The sequence below is a fragment of the Lissotriton helveticus genome, chromosome 8 (genome assembly GCF_964261635.1).
Source record: "Lissotriton helveticus chromosome 8, aLisHel1.1, whole genome shotgun sequence".
NCBI classification, from domain to species: domain Eukaryota; kingdom Metazoa; phylum Chordata; class Amphibia; order Caudata; family Salamandridae; genus Lissotriton; species Lissotriton helveticus.
In genome coordinates, this window is record NC_136069.1 from 349,100,576 (window position 1) to 349,119,188 (window position 18,613).

The window sequence follows — 18,613 nt, forward strand, 5'->3', positions numbered from 1 at the left end:
AATTAGTATTGTGCTTAACAGACTTAAAACATCAAAACTACCCTGCACACTCCTTAAACGCAGGTCCAAAATTTTTTGTCAAAATGCAAAACTAGATATCATCCCAAATATCTAACGTGGGCTATTTATATTGAACAACATTGTTCAGCCCCTCTTAAAATACTATCGGATACTTCCCACCTCCCACCCACTGGATTGTTTCATGCTTTGATTATAATGGATGCAGAGAATGTGTCATTATCTGAAAAAAAAGTCCCACATGTAAACAAATAAGTCTGCGAAGAAACTACATTAGCATATCTAGCATTTAACTTTCAAATCATAGCGAGTTCAGCTAATGAAAGGTTTTGGAGGTAATACAACAAGATACAGACTCTCGAATGTGTGATTACAGAAGGCATTCCCTTCCACCAAGACCAGGCTGACACATACTCCCCTAGTTAGGATTCCATCTTTAGAATCAAAGTAGAACACAATTAGTTCATTGGTACTCTCTTACCTATGTATGTTGGTACATAGTTGCATGTTTAGGGATCCCACAAACTCTAATGAAAGCCTGTGACCCTTTGGACAACTAAATGGCTAAAACATGTCAGCACTAAGCAGGATGGTTTAGTCCTAATACTCAATACAACAGCATGCACCACCTGACAATAAAGGAACAACCTTTGGGTTTACCTGGAGGGAATTCTACCTAGTATCAGGGTTCCTGACATATCAAGAAATTCTTATTAATACCTCCCTCACACAAAGGTCAACCCGAATTGTCCTATATCGCGACAGGTTGAGAAAGGGTCGCCTTTAATTAAGCAAATCACAATGACACGGGTGAGCCCTCCTCATCCAATATACATTCAGATGTTCAAATAATTTGATCATCACGTAGTTTGTGCATTGAGCAATCAAATTACACCAGTTAAGACAATTAAGTTGCAGAACACTGATCACAGCTTGTGAGAACTTATGTTTTCACTTCCATGTTTGCTGCCTGGCTCTACACCCTTTCTGAGAGCTTGTGGCTGTGATTTTACAACGGATTAAATTATCCACAAATCTTCCAGGCATACATAAGTAATTACATATGCTAGGGTATAAGAATCGCATGCATTGAGTCGTAACTCTGTTTTTTAGCTCAGTATGTCCAGCATCTTTTAAATTCATCTTCTCTCTTTATGAAAACATATTTCCTATGTGCTCACAATGAACACTGGTAATATTAGTGTACATTGACCACACTTGAAAACCCACACCATGCTCATTCGACAATAAATTCAGTAGTAACGGCTGGTGTGGACGAGTGGCGGGCAGGAGAATATGGGCCATGGGATGACGAAATAAAAAAATATTTAAAAAGTACCTGCAGACAGCTGTGCCGCGCTTATCTGCTCCTTTCCTCCTCAAATGCACAGGCTCCCGGCCTGCCCTGCAGCCTATACTGAAGCTACTCATGTTCGAAAGAAGCTTATGATTGGCCTGAGCACCGGGAATGATCAATCCCGGACAGACTGGAAGCCTGTGCCTGCTCTCCCCAACCTGACCTCGGGTTGGTTCAGTGCCCATGACGGTTTGGCCGACCTGAGATGGCAAGCCTAACCGTCAAGCGCATGGACAACAGTGCCCACCACTCATTCTCCATGGCCCTGCCCCCAAGACTCGACAGGTAAGGTAAATGAAAAATCTAATAAAACGTGTTCATTATCGCTTTATTTTTCCTTTCCAGCGGTTATTGACGCAGCTGGGGTGATGCTCATCCGCCATAGCGGAGGAGACGCCGAATAAATTTAGAAGTGCTAATTGTGGAAAATGTGCAGTAGTATGGCTAGAGGTCTGCAGGGGAAGCAGCATGTGTCCTGAAACCAAACAAAACACCACATATTGAGAGCTGATGTCACACAAAAGCAAGTGCAATGCTACATGTTGCAGCTGCAAACACACACTGCAAGAGTGTACTGGTGCCACTGCGGCAATTTGTAAAACTTTCCTTTTGATGCTCATTTAAGCCCAGGTGACAAAGACCTGCATTGGAAGCCGCAGGCTTCTCTTACTAGAAAAGCAGTTTCTAAACTATACCCATCTGTGACGGAAGGGTATGCAACTAAATTATTTGCAGTTTGATCCCCCACTCAAAACTCCTTACCACAGAAGAACCCAAACACTTCCAATACATAGTTTTTAAAGTCAGTCAGTCCAATGGGCCAAACTCTCAACTTTTGGGAAGGATAGCAATGTACAAGATGAACACATCACCAGTGGTTTTTCAAGCCCTTCAAAAATCCTCTTTGGAGAGCGAATAAAACCTATTCCAGAAAAACGATGCATCCACCTCGAAGAAATCGACATGGGGCACAGGGTAGCAGCATTCTAGATGTTAAGACATATTTAAAAAGTTACTGGTGGTGAAAGGGTGAACATTTATCCCAGAGGATGACCGGATGATTAGTACAGAGTTGCGATGTATGGTAAAGAGAATGTCCGTCATACTCTACTTGATGGAACAGCAGAGAAACAGTTTCCTATAAGGAAGCAATAAGCAAGTAAAACATGCAATGCGATAACAGTTAGGGTAGAATGGGTTGGAAGGGAAAACATAACATTGCAAATGCCACATTGAAAGTTAAGTCAGTCCTGGAACTCTATTGCCTCAGAGCGTTTGAAGTTTGGGAGAATAAACTGGTACATGTACTGGTTAATCTAATGTAAGAGGGATATTGAGAGTTTTGAGAACTTAATATAGCCTACTTAATCTTCACCACTTTTAACACCTTAGAATTCATTGCACAATGTGTATACATATAAGGAAATGAGGATTTCAGAACACTCCAGTTGAGGCCAACAACCTTGTTACATTCTACATCACAGGAATCTGAACATCTTAAAAGGTGATACTGTTATTTCCAGACAGATGCTAGGAGGAGCTGAAACAAACAGGAGAAAGAGAAATGGGATGCCTGGAAAAGGAAGAGGGGTTCCAAGCCCGATGTTTTCCCAGGGCAGGACAGGGTAACCATATGCACTAAACCTGGGATTTTACAAATCAAATACCTAGACATGATTACATTATTTTAGAGCTAGTCTGCAGTGGACGGCCAGGGGGGATATAACATGAATGTGCCCATACACTCAAGGATTTTGGCTGGAGGTATTAGATCAGCCCTCAGATGTGGTGGGAAGGCAGGGTGAACTCAACCCAAAATTGGTTCTGCTTTGTATCTGGGGGAGACAGAGGTGAGAAGGCACACCAAGAGTCAGATAAATCTGGCACTAATAACTTGCAGCAGGGATATAGCAATGCAGAGCAGATTCTAACTTCACAACAAGGACACAATGTATAGAATTTGAAAAACAAGGAAAAAAAACATGACAGCACAAACAGTTAACCGTTTGGTGGGGGCGGGGAGACGTAATTGCCAGGGCTGGAACACTGCGGCTGCACTTTTTAATTTTTTTTTATAAGGGGCCGATTTTGCAGCACTACGGCAAAACCGACCCCTAGCAACAAAAACTGCCCCCACTGGTACAAAACCGGGCACCACCCTTCTGGCCCACCATAGAAACACCCGGTGCCCGCTACGCCAGTCCGGCCCTGGGCACCGGATAAAGAATCTGCCTGGTGTCTTGTGCATCTACATCACTTCATTGCTGGTGGCTAGGCCTCGGTAATCAGACAGGGATGTGAAACGCTTTAAATGAACGATTGAGGCAACTGGCCCTTCTTTTGAAAATTAGCCCCGCTCTAAAAGAAACCGTCCTGCTTGAACTTCCAAGCCGCATCCTCTCTCTGAACGGGAGCACAAGCAATCATGATTGGCTATTCCTTTTTTTGGCTTTATCAGTGAGATGAAGTTTGAATCCTATGGCACAGTAAGATTATAAACACAATAGGTGAAATGACTGAATTTATTTGGACTGGATTGCACCAACTAGAACAGTGCACCAAGGCCATTTGCATATAGTCGACTGAAAAAGAATATAGATTGGAATGTGGCTCATCATAAGCTTTACATTTATATTATTGGTTAATTTAGTGCTGTGGGCTTGTTTAATTTAGTGTATTGGTAAGAGCATGGATCTATTTACAGTAGAGTTTACTGCTTTAAATCTGTAGGACAGTCACCTCAGTGTTGCACATCCTTTCTTAAAATAAGCCAACACATTTGAAATAGCATACCTTAAAACCAGAACACAAGCAGCCACCAAAGAATAAGCCAGCAGAGTTCCAATGGACATCAAGTCAACAAGATCCTTCAGATCAAAGAGAAATGCCATAATAGCTGTAGAGGAAAAAGAAAGTTGATTTTGGTCAATTATAGTTATAGGTTGTTCGAGCTTAAGCATTAATATGCATGATTTGCAGATGGGCTAAGTTTTCCTCAAGTACTTTGGCTCTGTATTTTTCTAAAAAGTTGCAACAATCATATCACATTGAAAGTGTTGACAATTGACATTTTATAAACATGCTAGTTATATTTTAAAGCAAAATAAAATAGCCAAAACTGCATATGATGGGAGGAAATTTGTACCACAAATTCAATATAATGCAATAGCAAAACTAGACAGAAAAGAACCTTTGAAGTGAATGTAATGCCCCTGAAATGTATGTTTTTTTTAGATTGTGTTAAACATTGTGTGTATTTTTTTTGTTTAGTTTTTTTTAAATATAGGACTGCTTCATACCATGTACCATAACAACCACATTTGAGAATGTATTACACTCCGCATATGTGACTACATATGGGTGAGGCAGAACACTTCTTCTGTTGATTTCAAGCCCCTAGAGGGAGTTACTCTGTGGAAAAGGGCCCTTCCTTAGATACCTGCAGCTGTGCTAGTGGGTCCTATGTCAGATTGAGAGCAAGGCAGTTAAAAGTGACGCAATCCCACAGTACACACCACTGAGTCAGGGAGTTGAGGAGAAATACAGGAATGAATTCCTACAGCAGCATAGCCCTTTGGAAGAAGTAAACAGTGAAGCATTGCATGAACACATTATCTTCAAGAGTTTTCTGAACAGCAGGTCGTTTAGCGGAGGGCATTCAAGCACATGCGACTAGTTTTTTAAAAATAATTGTATCCAATACTTTGACATTTTGACCAAAGGTGAGAGTTTCTTGTGTTCTTCAGAAGTTCCTTATGACTACACTTCAATTAGTGTCCCATTGTGAACCATGAAAGGGTGTTATAGGTATGATCCTAAATCACTTGAACTTGCTTGAACATATTATCTTCAGTGATTTTCTGGACAGCAAATCAGGTTGCTGTACTCTCAAGCTTGGACTATGGGCACTCAATAGCCTTAGCCTTTGACAAGTTCTGCGAGTGATCGTAACCAGCACTTTGACTCTTGCACGACAACAGGAGGTTTCCTTGTGTTCTGATATGGTTGCTGATCTAGAACCTTCAACTAGTGTTCAATTGTGAACCATGAAGAGGTACTGTAAATATTAACCAAATTGGCTTGGTCTGGCTGACTGCAGAGGGACAATCATTCTGTTATCCTGCAGCTAGATGTCAGATCAGATATTTGCAATTTAGGGAAGGAATGTCTAGCGACAAAGTTCTTCATATTTTTTGATGAAGATCTAATTGAGAAACGCTCAAGCTCTTCAGTAACTAATATAGTAAAACGGTGACGAACAGTGGTACCAAGTTATGTAAAGCACAACAGCTTGGACAACATCTAACAATAGGACTGTAAGAGGTCAATGAGATTATTTCTTGGAAGAACAAAGGTCTGTTTTATGTCAGACATCTTTAGCAAATTGCACCTGGGCTCACCTGCAATAACTCCTGAGGATATTGTGGCTATGATGGGTGTTTTTGTCCTTTCGTTGACCTTGGCTAAAACCTTAAATAAAAGCCCGTCTTCTGCCATTGCAAAAATGACCCGAGGCATTGGAAACATTGACCCAAGAAGACTGCAAGGGGGGAAAAAAAAGACATTTAATTCAACATTATGTAATTTCTCATAAAGAGATCCAGTTACTTCCCTGCTGACTATGACAAGCTGGAATAAAAACACTTTACGGAAAAGAAATCGCTATCACGGGGGGAATAAAAAAAAACATATAAATCAAACATTCATTGTCCACAATACACCCTCCTTCATTCTGCCACATATGTATAACTCGTGTAAACAACCTGCCCTTTGTCTGCTAAGGCAAAAGCCATTAAGGAGATTCTCACACTAACCATCAGTGGGAAATGACAAAGCATCACAAAATCTGAGCCTTCCTGGACTTTGTGTCAAATTCAAACATTTTTAAGCATGCACATAAGTGCCACTTATGGGTGTAAAAATATGTACCTGTTTGTAAATGGGAAATTCTGATTCACAGAATGAGGATTTTCATGTGGTGATTAATTGCTGAAGTGGAAAGTACATATCTGGCCGACTTGTTCACCTTAGTAAGTTTAAGAAAGGGTGAATGACAGAGGAGAAGTCAATGAAATGGTTCTTATGGGAAGGGGGAGAACAGTGCAAAAGTTGAACTCTAAAAAAGTTGGACATTTGAGGCATTCACAAATTCTTAACATTTTGCCAGTAGTTTCCAACCCTGGAAAATGTGCAGACTTTTTCATCAACCCACAGTTGAGGAAAGAGTACGATCAGCGTCGGAAAGGGGGAGGCACCAACCCACATCTAAGATGGTGAAGGTAAAGAGTCCCCACCTTTAAAAAAAAAAATATATATATATATTTTCTTGTAAACATCGCAAAAAATTAACTAGATTTGATAGTTCTTAGTACAATCATATAATTTATGGGGTTCTGGAGAAATATTTACTGGTAAGAAATACACAGACCACCTCTCTGTATTGACTAAAGATAGAGGTTTTCCAGTATTATCAATTATACAAACCTATCTTTTGCACTACTTGAAAAGCTCAAAATGGGCTGCATTGTTAAGCAACTTTAGTTGTCTAAGAATAGTAACCTGGCAGGGCTGTCTCCAGTATAATGGATCAAAGGTATCTATTTTTCACCCTAAGTCCACATATATCATTTAATTGTAGATTCCTTGAGACAGCATTTAACAAAATGTTCCTCTATATTGTTCTGTGTGCAAGCGTGCACAAATGTGTGCCTGTAAGTGCAGAATGTTTTAATGTCTGCATGTGCGGATGCACTTTGTCACATCAAGAATATTCGGTTGGTGAGGAGAGGAAAGAGACTGCATGTCAGGCAGGAGAAAGAATGTGAGGTTGCGGTCTAAAACGCCAGAGGGTTAGAGGTCAGGATCTAGGGTTGTCAAGTTTCCCTGAACATGCCTTTTCATAACTAAGCCTCATGGAATTGCTTACAATTCAAAGTGATGCCCAAGCTCGTTTATGCATATACTTCCACAAACTCCGAATGACAAAGGATGTGTCTACTTTGGTCAAATGCACGGTTTCTAGCCGAACCATCAGGATGCACAGTAGAGGTGGCTCTCTGGCTTTAGATCTGGTGGTGCCCAGTGGGGCATCCTTTGTTGGAGGGCCCTCACCCAAAAAAAGACTCCTTTCCCACAAATTCCCTTACTTCCACGCTCTAACAGTTCCCCTCATCTCTCCATAGCCCCTCTCTCACATGCATTTTCATTTGTTTGATAATAATTCTCATACCAGTCTAGGGTGTCATAGCACTTTTCATCACACACATTATACAAGCCAATAAACCATACATGTGTAAACCAGTATATAGGAAATGTTGCATATAAGACGAGGATTACACGGTGCAGGGGTTACATCTCATGAATATTAGTGGGCAGTATATTTTAAGAGTGGTCTAGAGAAGTAAATGAACCAAGTTTGCATGCAACTGTTTTATGACAGTTCATTGCTCACTGTGCTATATTAGGGTGGCAACTTGTAAACTGCAAGTAACAAAAAGATCGCTGTGACAAAAGCAGTAACCCATCAAGGAACCCACATAAAATACTATTCAGTGACTTGCAAGGTACATGTTCTTTGGAGCAGGTATATTAACCCTTTGTGCTAGTTAGTAATGAGTGGAAACTGCCACTAGACAAAAGATCTCTCTCCAGCAGGAACATTAATCACAAGAGTCATCTTGACATGTTCACTGCTGCCTGAAAACTGCTGGAAACACAAGGAACTCTGCAGCAGGTGCTTTCTAAACCTGTGTTAATTCTAAACACGGAGCGCCACCCCGTGGACAGCGCCATGTGTGGATGCACCTGTTGCAACGCCCTAGATCTGGCCCTGGCTCTCCTCCTCTGACCCATAGACTGATGCATGTAGGACTGTATCCAGAGAATGAGATGAATGCACTGTGTGTTTACAGGATGATCTCCAAAGTCCGGAGTTCCATAAAATGAGAAAGGGGGGAAATGGATGACTCCAGGTAACTAAAGCTGACTGTAGTCACTTGTGTTCACAGAAAGAAACGATTTATAGACTTTTGCAAGGCGGCATTTTAGTTTTACATTGACAGAAGCTTAATGGATTATTAGTTGTGGAGCACTACACTTTGGAGGTCCATCGAACATGTATTAGTATTTTTTAACTGTTTCAGGTGGCACACGATATGCTTTGCAAAGCTCAGGGACAATGAAGAGTAGTTTATTAAAGCAGACAGTCTGTGGAACTTACAACATATGTGGACATTATGGCTAGTAGAAATCTGCGCACCATGGTCACTTCATGAGGTGCACATGACCAGTGTGAACTGATTTAAAGGTATTATTTTTAGTGGGGACTGAACAGTAAAGATTTCTTATTAGAAACAGCATAATGGTCTGGGATACAACTTTACATCCAGAATAGGCGCATAGCTATGTTAGGATTTGAATCAACAAAATGTGAACAACAAAGTTTGTGTTACAGTCTTTTATTGGGAACTTGGCTATCACGGAAACCTATGATTATGTTTTTGACCATCTTTGAACAGGTACTGAATTTCTACAATAGGTAAATTGGGGGCATTGTGATTTTTACACAACGAATAGTTTCTTACCTGTCGGTGTAGTTTTGCAGCTTGAAGATCTTTCTGGATTCACTATGCGGAAGCTCCCACCTTTGGGCGCCATATTCGGATTCTTTTTTTCCCTGTTTTTGTGTTGTATTCGTGAATCCTTTTGTGATGTTTTCAAGTTCTTCCTTGAAATTAAATTAATTCCACTTTGTCTCTTAGGGTGTCGGTTAGTATATTGTGCCTTTATTTCCACCTTCCTCTCCTGCCTCATCTTTCTGGCGGAGGTGGGTGGGTTCGCTAGTGAATCCAGAAAGATCTTCAAGCTGCAAAACTACACAGACAGGTAAGAAACTATTCGTTTTGCAGCATGAATCTTTCTGGATTCACTATGCTGTGCATAGACTTTGTAGCAGTTTGTTATGTTTGTGGCGGCTGAGTGGAAGATGAGCGTTGGTTTTTTAATATATGTTGAAGCACTTTCTGTCCTACTTGTGCTTTTTTGTTCATTTGTAAATCCACGCAGTACTGCTTAGTGAATTTGTGCACTGAAGCCCATGTTGCCGCCAGGCATATGTCTTGAATGGGTGGGTTAGCCAGGAAGACTACTGTTGCTCCCTTTTTCCTGGTAGAGTGGCATTGTTCCCCCTCAGTTAGTTCTTGACCTGCCTGCTTGTGGCAGAACTGTATTGTTTGTGCGATCCATCGTGCGATGGTGCCCTTTGTTACTGGTCTACCCAGGAAACTGCTTACGAACGACACAAAGAACTGTTTGTTTTCCTGTGCTCTTTAGTGCTTTCCATGTAATGCATTACTGCCCTCCTAGCATCCAGAGTGTGCAGTGCCCTCCCTGCGCTTGTGGATGGTTTCTGAAAGAAGCTTGGTATTTGCATTGTCTGGTTCATGTGAAACCTTGACACCACCTTTGGCATAAAGTGTGGGTCTGTTCTCATTACGCCCCTGTCATTGTGTATTTGAATGTAGGGTTCTTGTAGTGTTAGCGCTTGCAGCTCGCTTACCCTGCATAGCGAGTCTTTATTGTGAGCATGTGTAGTGAGACCTTATGGATGGGTTCGAAAGGCGCCTTCATAAGCTCTGTTAGGACTAAATTAAGGTTCCATGCCGGTGGTGGCATCCTTTTGGGTGGTGCTATCATTTTAGCCCCTTCAAGGAATCTTTTTACTACTTGTGATGTGAAGAAGCTCTTTCCTGTCTCTCCTCTTGTGTAGGCTACTATCGCTGCTAGGTGTACTCTCAGCGAGGTGGAACTTCGGTTTGATTTGAGCAGGTGTGTTAAATATTTTAGCACCGTTGATTCCTTTGTCATCTTCTTGTGCAGTTTTTTCTTGATACACCATTGTGTGAATCTTTTCCATTTTGCCACATAGCACCTCCGTGTGATAGGTCTTCTTGCCTCTCGTAGCACCCGCAGTGTGCTCTCCGGCAGTTTCAGGTGTGCAAACTTTATGTCTTCAGGAGCCATGCCGCTAGGCAGAGGCTCTCTGGCTCTGGGTGGAGTACCTCTCCGTTTTGCATGGAGAGTAAGTCCTTTCCTTTCCCGAATTTGTGAGGTGGGCCCTGCGCCATCTCCACCATCTGTGAGAACCATGACTGCCTGGCCCACTGTGGTGCCACCAGAATTAGCGTCATGTTGCTGGTTCTGCATTTGCGGAGTACCCTGTGTAACAGTGGTATCGGGGGGGAATGGTAGACAAATGCTTTCGACCAGCTTATCCATAGGGCATTCCCTTGTGATTGCTTCCCTGGTTGCGTGGATGCGAAGTATCGGCATTTTGCATTCTGGTGTGTTGCAAATAGGTCTATTTTTGGGGTCCCCCACTTCTTGAATAGCCTTTGTGTTTCTTGCGCATTGAGCTCCCACTCATAGGATGACGATGTCTGTCTGCCTCCACGTTGTCCTTCCCTGGTAGGTGTATAGCTAGTAGGTCTATTTTGAGTGGGATGGCCCATCTCCATATGTCCTGCGCTAGGTTGGATAGTGCGACTGATTGTGTTCCTCCCTGTTTGTTGATGTAGAACATCGTTGTGGTGTTGTCGGTCTGTATCAACACTCTCTGCCCGTACAGTTGTTTCTGGAAGGCTTTTAGGGCGAGGAACACGGTCTTTAGTTCCAGGTAGTTGATGTGCCTGATCGCATCTGTTGGAGTCCACAGGCCATGCGCCTTGAGTTGGTTCATGTGTGCTCCCCATCCCTTCTGGGATGCGTCTGTGGTGATGGTCACAGTTGGGTTTCGTGGTGTTAAAGGCTTCCCCTTTGTTATGTTCTCCTTGTTCCACCACGCTGTCTTGTCTTGCACTGCGTGTGTTACAACCACTAGATCTTCCCAACTCCCTGTAGCTTGTGACCATTGTTGTTGCAGCCATTCCTGGAATGGTCTCATGAGTAGCCGTACATTGGGGACTAGGTGTATGGAGGACGCCATTATCCCCATCATCTTGCTCGCTGACCTCACTGGTATACACCCGTTACAACGGATCTTTTACTCCGCAGACCCATTACAACGCGACCATTACTCCGCATACCATTACAACGCATTGCGCTGGGGGGCGCTCTAGGATAGGGGATAAGTATAATTTACTATCCAACACCTTCCCTAGGGTCCACGGGGACTGGAGTTAGAATAGTAAATTATACTTACCACTATCCAGCGCCCCAAGGCGCTATGCGTTGTAACGGTATGCGGAGTAAAAGTCGCGTTGTAATGGTCTGCGGAGTAAAAGTATGCGTTATAACGTCATACATCCACCTCACTGTCAGAGCTCGCCCCTTCTGGTACTGACATGTCTCCTTCAGCAGTGCAAGTGTTCTCTTGTCACTGGGGAACACTTTGCTCTATATGGTGTTGATCTGTGCACCTAAGAAGATCTTCACTTGCTCTGGTTCCATCGAGGATTTCCCCCAGTGTATTGAGAATCCCAGTTCTGTTAGCGTTTTTGTGACCCGCTGTGCATGTTCTTTGCATTGTTTGTAGGAACTTACTTTTATGAGCCAGTCATTGAGGTAAGGGTATACATGGATCCCTTCCCTCCTTAGGTGCGCTGCCACGGCTGCGAGGCACTTGGTGAAGACCCTTGGTGCGGATTTTAGTCCGAAGGCCAGGGCGGTGAACTGGTAGTGTGCTTTGTCGATGGCAAATCTCAGTAAATGATTGTGCTGTCTGTTCATGGGAATGTGTAGGTGGGCGTCTTTTAGGTCTATGGTGGACAAAGTCTCCGTCCCTTATCTGAGGAATGACTTCTTGAAGAGGTCATCTTGAATTTTTGTGTTCTTATGTATTGGTTTAGGAACCGTAGGTCCAGGATGGGTCTTACGTTTCATCCACCTTTGGTACGAGGAAGTAGTTCGAGTACACTCCTTTGTTTCTTTCCTTGAAAGGTACTGTTTCTATGGCTTCTTTGTGGAGGAGTTCTTGTGCTTCCTCTATGAGTAGCGCTAGTTCTTTTGCTGAGCCCCCTTTTTGGTTTCCTGTTTGACGTTTTCTTTTCCAGTTCTATGCAGTATCCGAACTGTATAATGTTCAGTATCCATTTGTCTGTTATTTTGTTCCATGTTGGAGGAAATGTTTTAGTCTGCCCCCTACTGGTGTTACATGTTAGTTGATTTTTAGCCCGTGTAACCCTTTTTTGTTGACTTTGTTGTGCCCCTTTCATAGAGGTGTTGTGTGGGTGGGCACGCTTGGTGGTGCGGAGTCACTTTGAGGTGGGTTGCTGGCCCCCTCATTTCGTTTGCCCTCGTCCATTCACCCTCCCGCGAAAGGACTGGTCCCGAGGCTGGTATTGCCAGGTTTGTTTTTGCTGGCCCTGCTGTGCCTGGTTGTCGCCCTGGTAGCCCTGCTGGAATGTCTGATGTGACGTTCACGGCTGGTTTCCCCCTCTTCCGTTTGGCCTCCGTGTCGCTGTGCCTCTCCTCATACCTCTGAATTGCAAGGCCCCCATGGACCTTGCAGTCTCATTTTCCTTTTTGAGTTGGGAGAGCTTCTCATCCACTGGTGCTCCGAACAGGGTTTCTCCATTGCATGGGGTGTTCAGAATGTTATTCTGTTCTTCCGGCTTGAAGCCTGAGATTCTCAGCCAGGCATGCCTTCTCTCTGTGACCCCGATCATCATGAGCCTGCTGGAAGTGTTTGCCGCATCCAAGGCTGATTTCAGGAATGAGTTAGCTATATTCTTGCCTTCCTCCACCAGGTGTGTTGCCGTCTGTTGGTACTGCTTAGGGAGGTTTTTGAGCAGTTGTCCGACCTCGTCCCAATGCTGGTACGTATGCCTGTTGAGTAGGGCATTAGAGTTGGCAATGCACCAGTGTACTGTTGCATTCCTCTCTATTTTCCTTCCTGTGAGGTCTATCCTCTTGCTCTCTTTGTCTGGTGGTGGGCCAGAGTTTTTGGGAACATTGGCCCTCTTTCTGGCTGTTGCTGTGATGGAGTCAGCTGTGACAGATCCCCGGATGTAGGGAGGATCCTTAGAGGAGTGTTTGTATTTCTTCTCTGTCCTAGGTGTGACAGACCTGCAGCTTGCTGGTTCTTTGAATGCCTCCCTCCCCTGGTCCAGGACACTTGGTAGCATGGGGAGGAATTGACTCCTGGTTTAAGTGGGGAGCTGGGTCTCTTGGAGGAAGCATGCTTTTGGTTTTTCTTCCTCCAGTTTCACTCCATAAGCTGTTGCCGCGTTCCTGATGACCATGTTGTAGATCCCAATGTCATCTGGCGGTGAAGGCCTCGAAGGATACCACGGCCTCTTCCGGGCTTTCGGTGTAGAGTTCCTGCCAATCCAGGTCCTGCGCCACCGAGGACACAGAGTCCAAACTCGTGCGCTGGTCTTCCTCGTAATAGTATAGGCCCTCTTCCTCTTGGTGTTCCTGTGGCTCTGGAGTTTTCGGCGGCTCTTCGGTGTCGAACTCCTCCTCGTCCTCGACTTCGACTATCGTTGTCGCCGGCTTTGACTAGATGGTGAACCTCTTCATCCGTTTGTCGAATTCTCTTTTCCTTTGCAGGATGTTATCCATTTCGGCCTCGAGCCTCCTTATTTTCCTTTCCATCTCGGCGGCCTGTTCGGCGTCCAGTATTTCGGACAATCTCTTCGACTTTGACTTTGACTTCGAAGAAGCCTCCGGGTCTTTTTCCTTCGGCGTAGAGTGCTCCTTTTCAGGGGCGTGCTTCGACGACCTAGGCTTTTCTTGTGTTTTCATCGTCTGGGAGTCCTTTTCGAAGGATCCGCTGGGCTGTTTGTCCCTGAATGCAGCTGCGGCTGTCGAAATTTTCTGCACCAGTGCTCCTTTCGTGGACTTCGACTCTGTTTTTCGAGAGTCTGACTCAGGCTTTCGAGAGTCTGTCAGGGTTTTAGAGGTCGACGTCTCTCCTACCTCTTTTGTAGTTTTCTTATCTGTCTCTACGAACGTGAAGTCATCTGGTCCCTCGGCGATATTGTCCTCTTAGTCACAGGAGAGGCCCAGGTCCCGAAGCGACGGCGGTTGGCCTTTCCCTTGCATGTTATGGTTGGCTATCCTCTGCCTCTCTCTAATTCTGAGAGTCTTCAGGGTGAAGACGGAGCAGGCGTTGTAATCCTTGCTTTCGTGGTTGACCGGCAGGCAGAGGTTGCAAACCGGGTGCTGGTCCTTCTGCGCGCATTTGTGGTGGCAATTGCGGCAGAATTTGAACGGGGTTTTGTCCATTCCTGCACGCAGGGGCACCCTGTGTGCGCATTCACCCCCTGTGTGCGCATTCTCCGTTGACTTCGACGTTCTCCTCCTTCTTCGTCGTCCCGGCTCAGTGGTCTTGTTCCTGGATGAATTCTCCAATCTTTTTCGGTAGATTTCAGTCTTTTCCTTCTTCTTTCCCCCAAAAACTCTGAAACCTCTCGGTGACGATCCAGACCTAACGGCGGAAAAAAGAATCTGAAGATGGCGCCTAAAGGTGGGAGCTTCCGCAGGAAGCGTGCCGACATCACAGGAAGAACACCAGAAGGTGGGACGTCGACTCCCACCAGGGCTACGAAAAAAAAAAAAAAAAAAGACTAAGATTCCTGACCCAACCACTAGACCGCGGAATAATGCACAGCATAGTGAATCCAGAAAGATTCATGCTGCAAAACTGTTTTTATTTAGCCTGGTAGTACACAAAGATATAAAGTGAATTTTACGTGAAGTGATCTATCAGTTCGTTAGTATAAGACTCATGATGACAGCCTCAGTAGAGCGGAGAGCACTAGAACCCTTTATCCTGTAACTTATTCCAAACAGCATCTACGTAGAACAAATGGGACTCACTTATTGACATTCCACAGGTTTGAGAACATATTGACAGCTATGTAAGAGTGGGGCATGCGGAAAAATATTGAGTACGACCAGATGCCTGTGAATGGGATTAGTAATATGTGTTTGGTAGCCACTTTAGCCTTGGCAAGGTGGTGGTCTTTTGTATATCAATCAGAACATGCAGAGAAAACTTGTGTAAATAAAATTCAACAACAATTTTAAGACCTACCTTGTAGAAAGGGCGCAGAGAGAACCAACAGCCACAGCGTATTTAGCACCATCCCATCCCACATACATGAATGCCACAGGCAAAGGGCTATTCTTGTCCAGCAGATAGTAGGGCATCATGAGTGTGAGGGCAGCCGACACTCCAAAGTAAGCAACAAAGCAGATCAGCAGTGATGCTACAATTCCAATGGGTATTGCTTTCTGAGGGTTTTTGACCTCCTCTCCTGGAAAAGAAAAAAAAAGGTAAATTAATAGGAGTAAATCGCTCTGAAAAATATCCCTTTCCTTATGAAACTAGGCAAATTCCACATAACACACCAGAAGGAGCTGCACTAGTACTCATTCATAAACTAGCACAATTCAAACTCCTCAGCCACACTTTTATTGTACTACATAACACTGATCCAGCATACGTCAACAATCGCATCTGCTTTCACAAACCTTCCAGGCACCTCTACCCTTCCGGACTCCTACTTGCACAAACCGGGTCCTGCAGTCAAGACTTCTCCTTCATCGCTCTGAAGCATGGAAAGACTGACGCTACACAGAAGAGCCTCCTCCTCATTTCTTGAATTCAGCAAGAAGCTGAAGGTTCAAGTAGTGCCACTAGGCCCTAGGTTTGTCGAGGCTCACATCAGCTCAGTGGCAGGATACTCTCAGCTCTACAAATCTGCATAACATAGCACATATCTAGAACAGACTTCTATATTTAATAGAGGTGAAGATACATATCAGACATGCATAGTGTTCAGATTAAATGACAGACACTGCCCGAATCCTTCAACACAGCACTCCTACTGTTAAAAGTAGCCTTCAGTGAAATGTACGTACACCCATGTAGCCTCCCGTAATTTCCAGCATTTCACCTTAGGCTAGTTACACGAAGTTACTGAAATGACACCATTAAGCCACATAGCGCAAGTGCGTTCGGGTAAACATCAAATTTAGAGCACTGGAGAACGCAAATGACCACAGCTCTAGCAGCTTTTTACAACACTCTCGGTTTTTGCATTATTTTTTTGGGCGAAATGAGTCCTGCATATTTCACACTAAAATGAGAAACTAGGTGTCAGATTTGCATTTTGTCATTTTACATAAATTTTGTGAAATTACGCACATTTTGCACAATCCTGGTTAAAACCCCTTATGAGACATTGGTATACTCCAGAGATGTACAAAGCATAGAAGGAATTCGTGCCCAAATGTTCCCGGGCAGCAGGTAAATTATAGCTTTTCATGGACACTTTTGGAAATATTTGAATTTAGAGGCAAAATTATGTTTTTATAAGCAATACAGCAATTGAAATTATGTTCCCTGTTCTACAACTGATTTAGCGCATATTTTTTTCAGAGGATGCTGTAGATAGAAATGGGCTTAACATTTACACCAAAAAACAAGACAACAAACGTGTTTGCATGAACCTTCAGATTTTACAAAGTGGTACAAAAGGAATTTACAAACTAGTGCTTTGAGCTCCACTAGTCTAAATGTGTCCTTACCCGTAGTTGCGATACAGTCGAAGCCAACGAATGCATAAAAACACGTTGCTGCACCAGACAGAACACCAGTGAAACCAAAGGGCATAAATCCGCCGGTACCATAACTCCACTCTTCTGCCGCAGTGTGACTAAAAAACAGACCAACATAGAGATGTATACAGTGTTTACAACTCAATGGACAACATTTTAACTAAATATTATTTTCAGGTTTACAATATAATTACCGAAACCTGGAATGCTCCAGCAATTCTGCCCCCCAGAATTAAAGCATCCCCACACTATCAGGTAGTTTGGGTTACAGAAATATTCATGCGATATGGACAGAATGTGCTATCAGGGACACGTAATACTGCCAACAGATTACACTGAAAATGCAGTGGAAAATGACAACAGTAAATGTTTAAACCTAGCTGTATGTTTAAGAAGTGAGAAAACAAACTACTTAATCAACAACTAAAATAAATACACTTTATACAGAATGTTTTTAAAATATAAATAGCAGTCCAACGACAACAATAAGGATAGAACTACTTCAACAATTCAAAGCGAAGCGTTCCTTGAAAAGTGTGAAGCGAAGAACTCATCATAGAGAGGCTGAAGTGAACACCTCTTCTGAGGGCGGGGTAAATAATATGTTGGAATAGATGTTAACACTTTTCTTTAGAGTGGGGAAGCAAAGAAGACTCCTGAGTGAGGGTCAGGTGATCCATAAAAAAGATGTAAGGAACACTACTCCAAGCAAGTGATTGTATTGTATTGTAATTGCATTTATATAGTGCTTACTAACCCTGATGAGGCGTCAAAGCGCTTTTTCTGCGAGTGACACGCTATTCCTGGAACCATAGAGGATTAGTGTTGATGATGATGATCAGAAATGGTGAAGGGAACACGTCTCCCAAAAAGTGATGCTCAAAGCGATGTTATGAACACCTCTCCTGATAAGAGGTGAAGATATCCGTCATCACATGGAAACCAGCACACTCATCAGCGATGTGGTTTGCAGACATGTACAACGCATTGTATAGTGATTCAATTTTAAATCCATTTACAAAGCATACTGTTACAACTCGTATGCGATGAAAATGTATGAACTTTAAAATGATTTCCACATGTCTACAATTCATTTTATGGTTAGGAATTCTGAGCCCTACGAACTCTATCTGCGCACTAAAATTACTTTACAAAATGAGAATTAATTGCTATGTTTTTATGATTTACTTTTCAATTTTTCCAATACTTAATATTCTCTTTTAGATTTATGTTTCAACTCAGACAGTCTATTCTGGATTATATCAACAACAAGCATTTGCAATGCAATAGGTCTCGCATTATTAAAGTTTAAGCTATTGGTGTTGCATTATTTAGCAATGCCAATAGCTCAAACTTTAATAATGCGAGACCTATTGCTTTGCAAATGCTTGTTAGAAAGGCTGGTGCTGAGCCCCGGCATGACCCCGCCCACATGGTTCAACATGCTGTGATTCTGGGCAAGTCGCTTAATCTCACCGTGCCTAAAAAAATAAAACCAAATGGAATTGCCTCTTGGGTAGTGTAACTGGTGCTCTTTTAAAGTGCTCCAATACCTTTGGGTCGAATTTGTGCTTTATAAAACTGCAAAAAAAGAAAAACAAAGTTCTTGGGTAATGCCAGACTCATCAGAGGTTGGGAGATGCACGGCTTTCTTCTTATCACTTTGAAAAG

The 18,613-nt window shown here is 43.2% G+C and overlaps 1 protein-coding gene across 1 annotated transcript in view; it reads right to left on the minus strand.

The window, feature by feature from the left end:
• Positions 1–18,613, minus strand: part of SLC7A1 (solute carrier family 7 member 1) — a 538,789-nt gene that overhangs the window by 169,550 nt on the left and 350,626 nt on the right. Inside the window, exons 8-11 of the mRNA XM_078657133.1 lie at positions 16,913–17,040; positions 15,414–15,636; positions 5,776–5,915; positions 4,169–4,271 (exon numbers count right to left, since the gene is read on the minus strand). Of these exons, the coding sequence (XP_078513259.1) occupies positions 4,169–4,271; positions 5,776–5,915; positions 15,414–15,636; positions 16,913–17,040 (594 nt within the window). The remainder of the gene's footprint in view (positions 1–4,168; positions 4,272–5,775; positions 5,916–15,413; positions 15,637–16,912; positions 17,041–18,613) is intronic.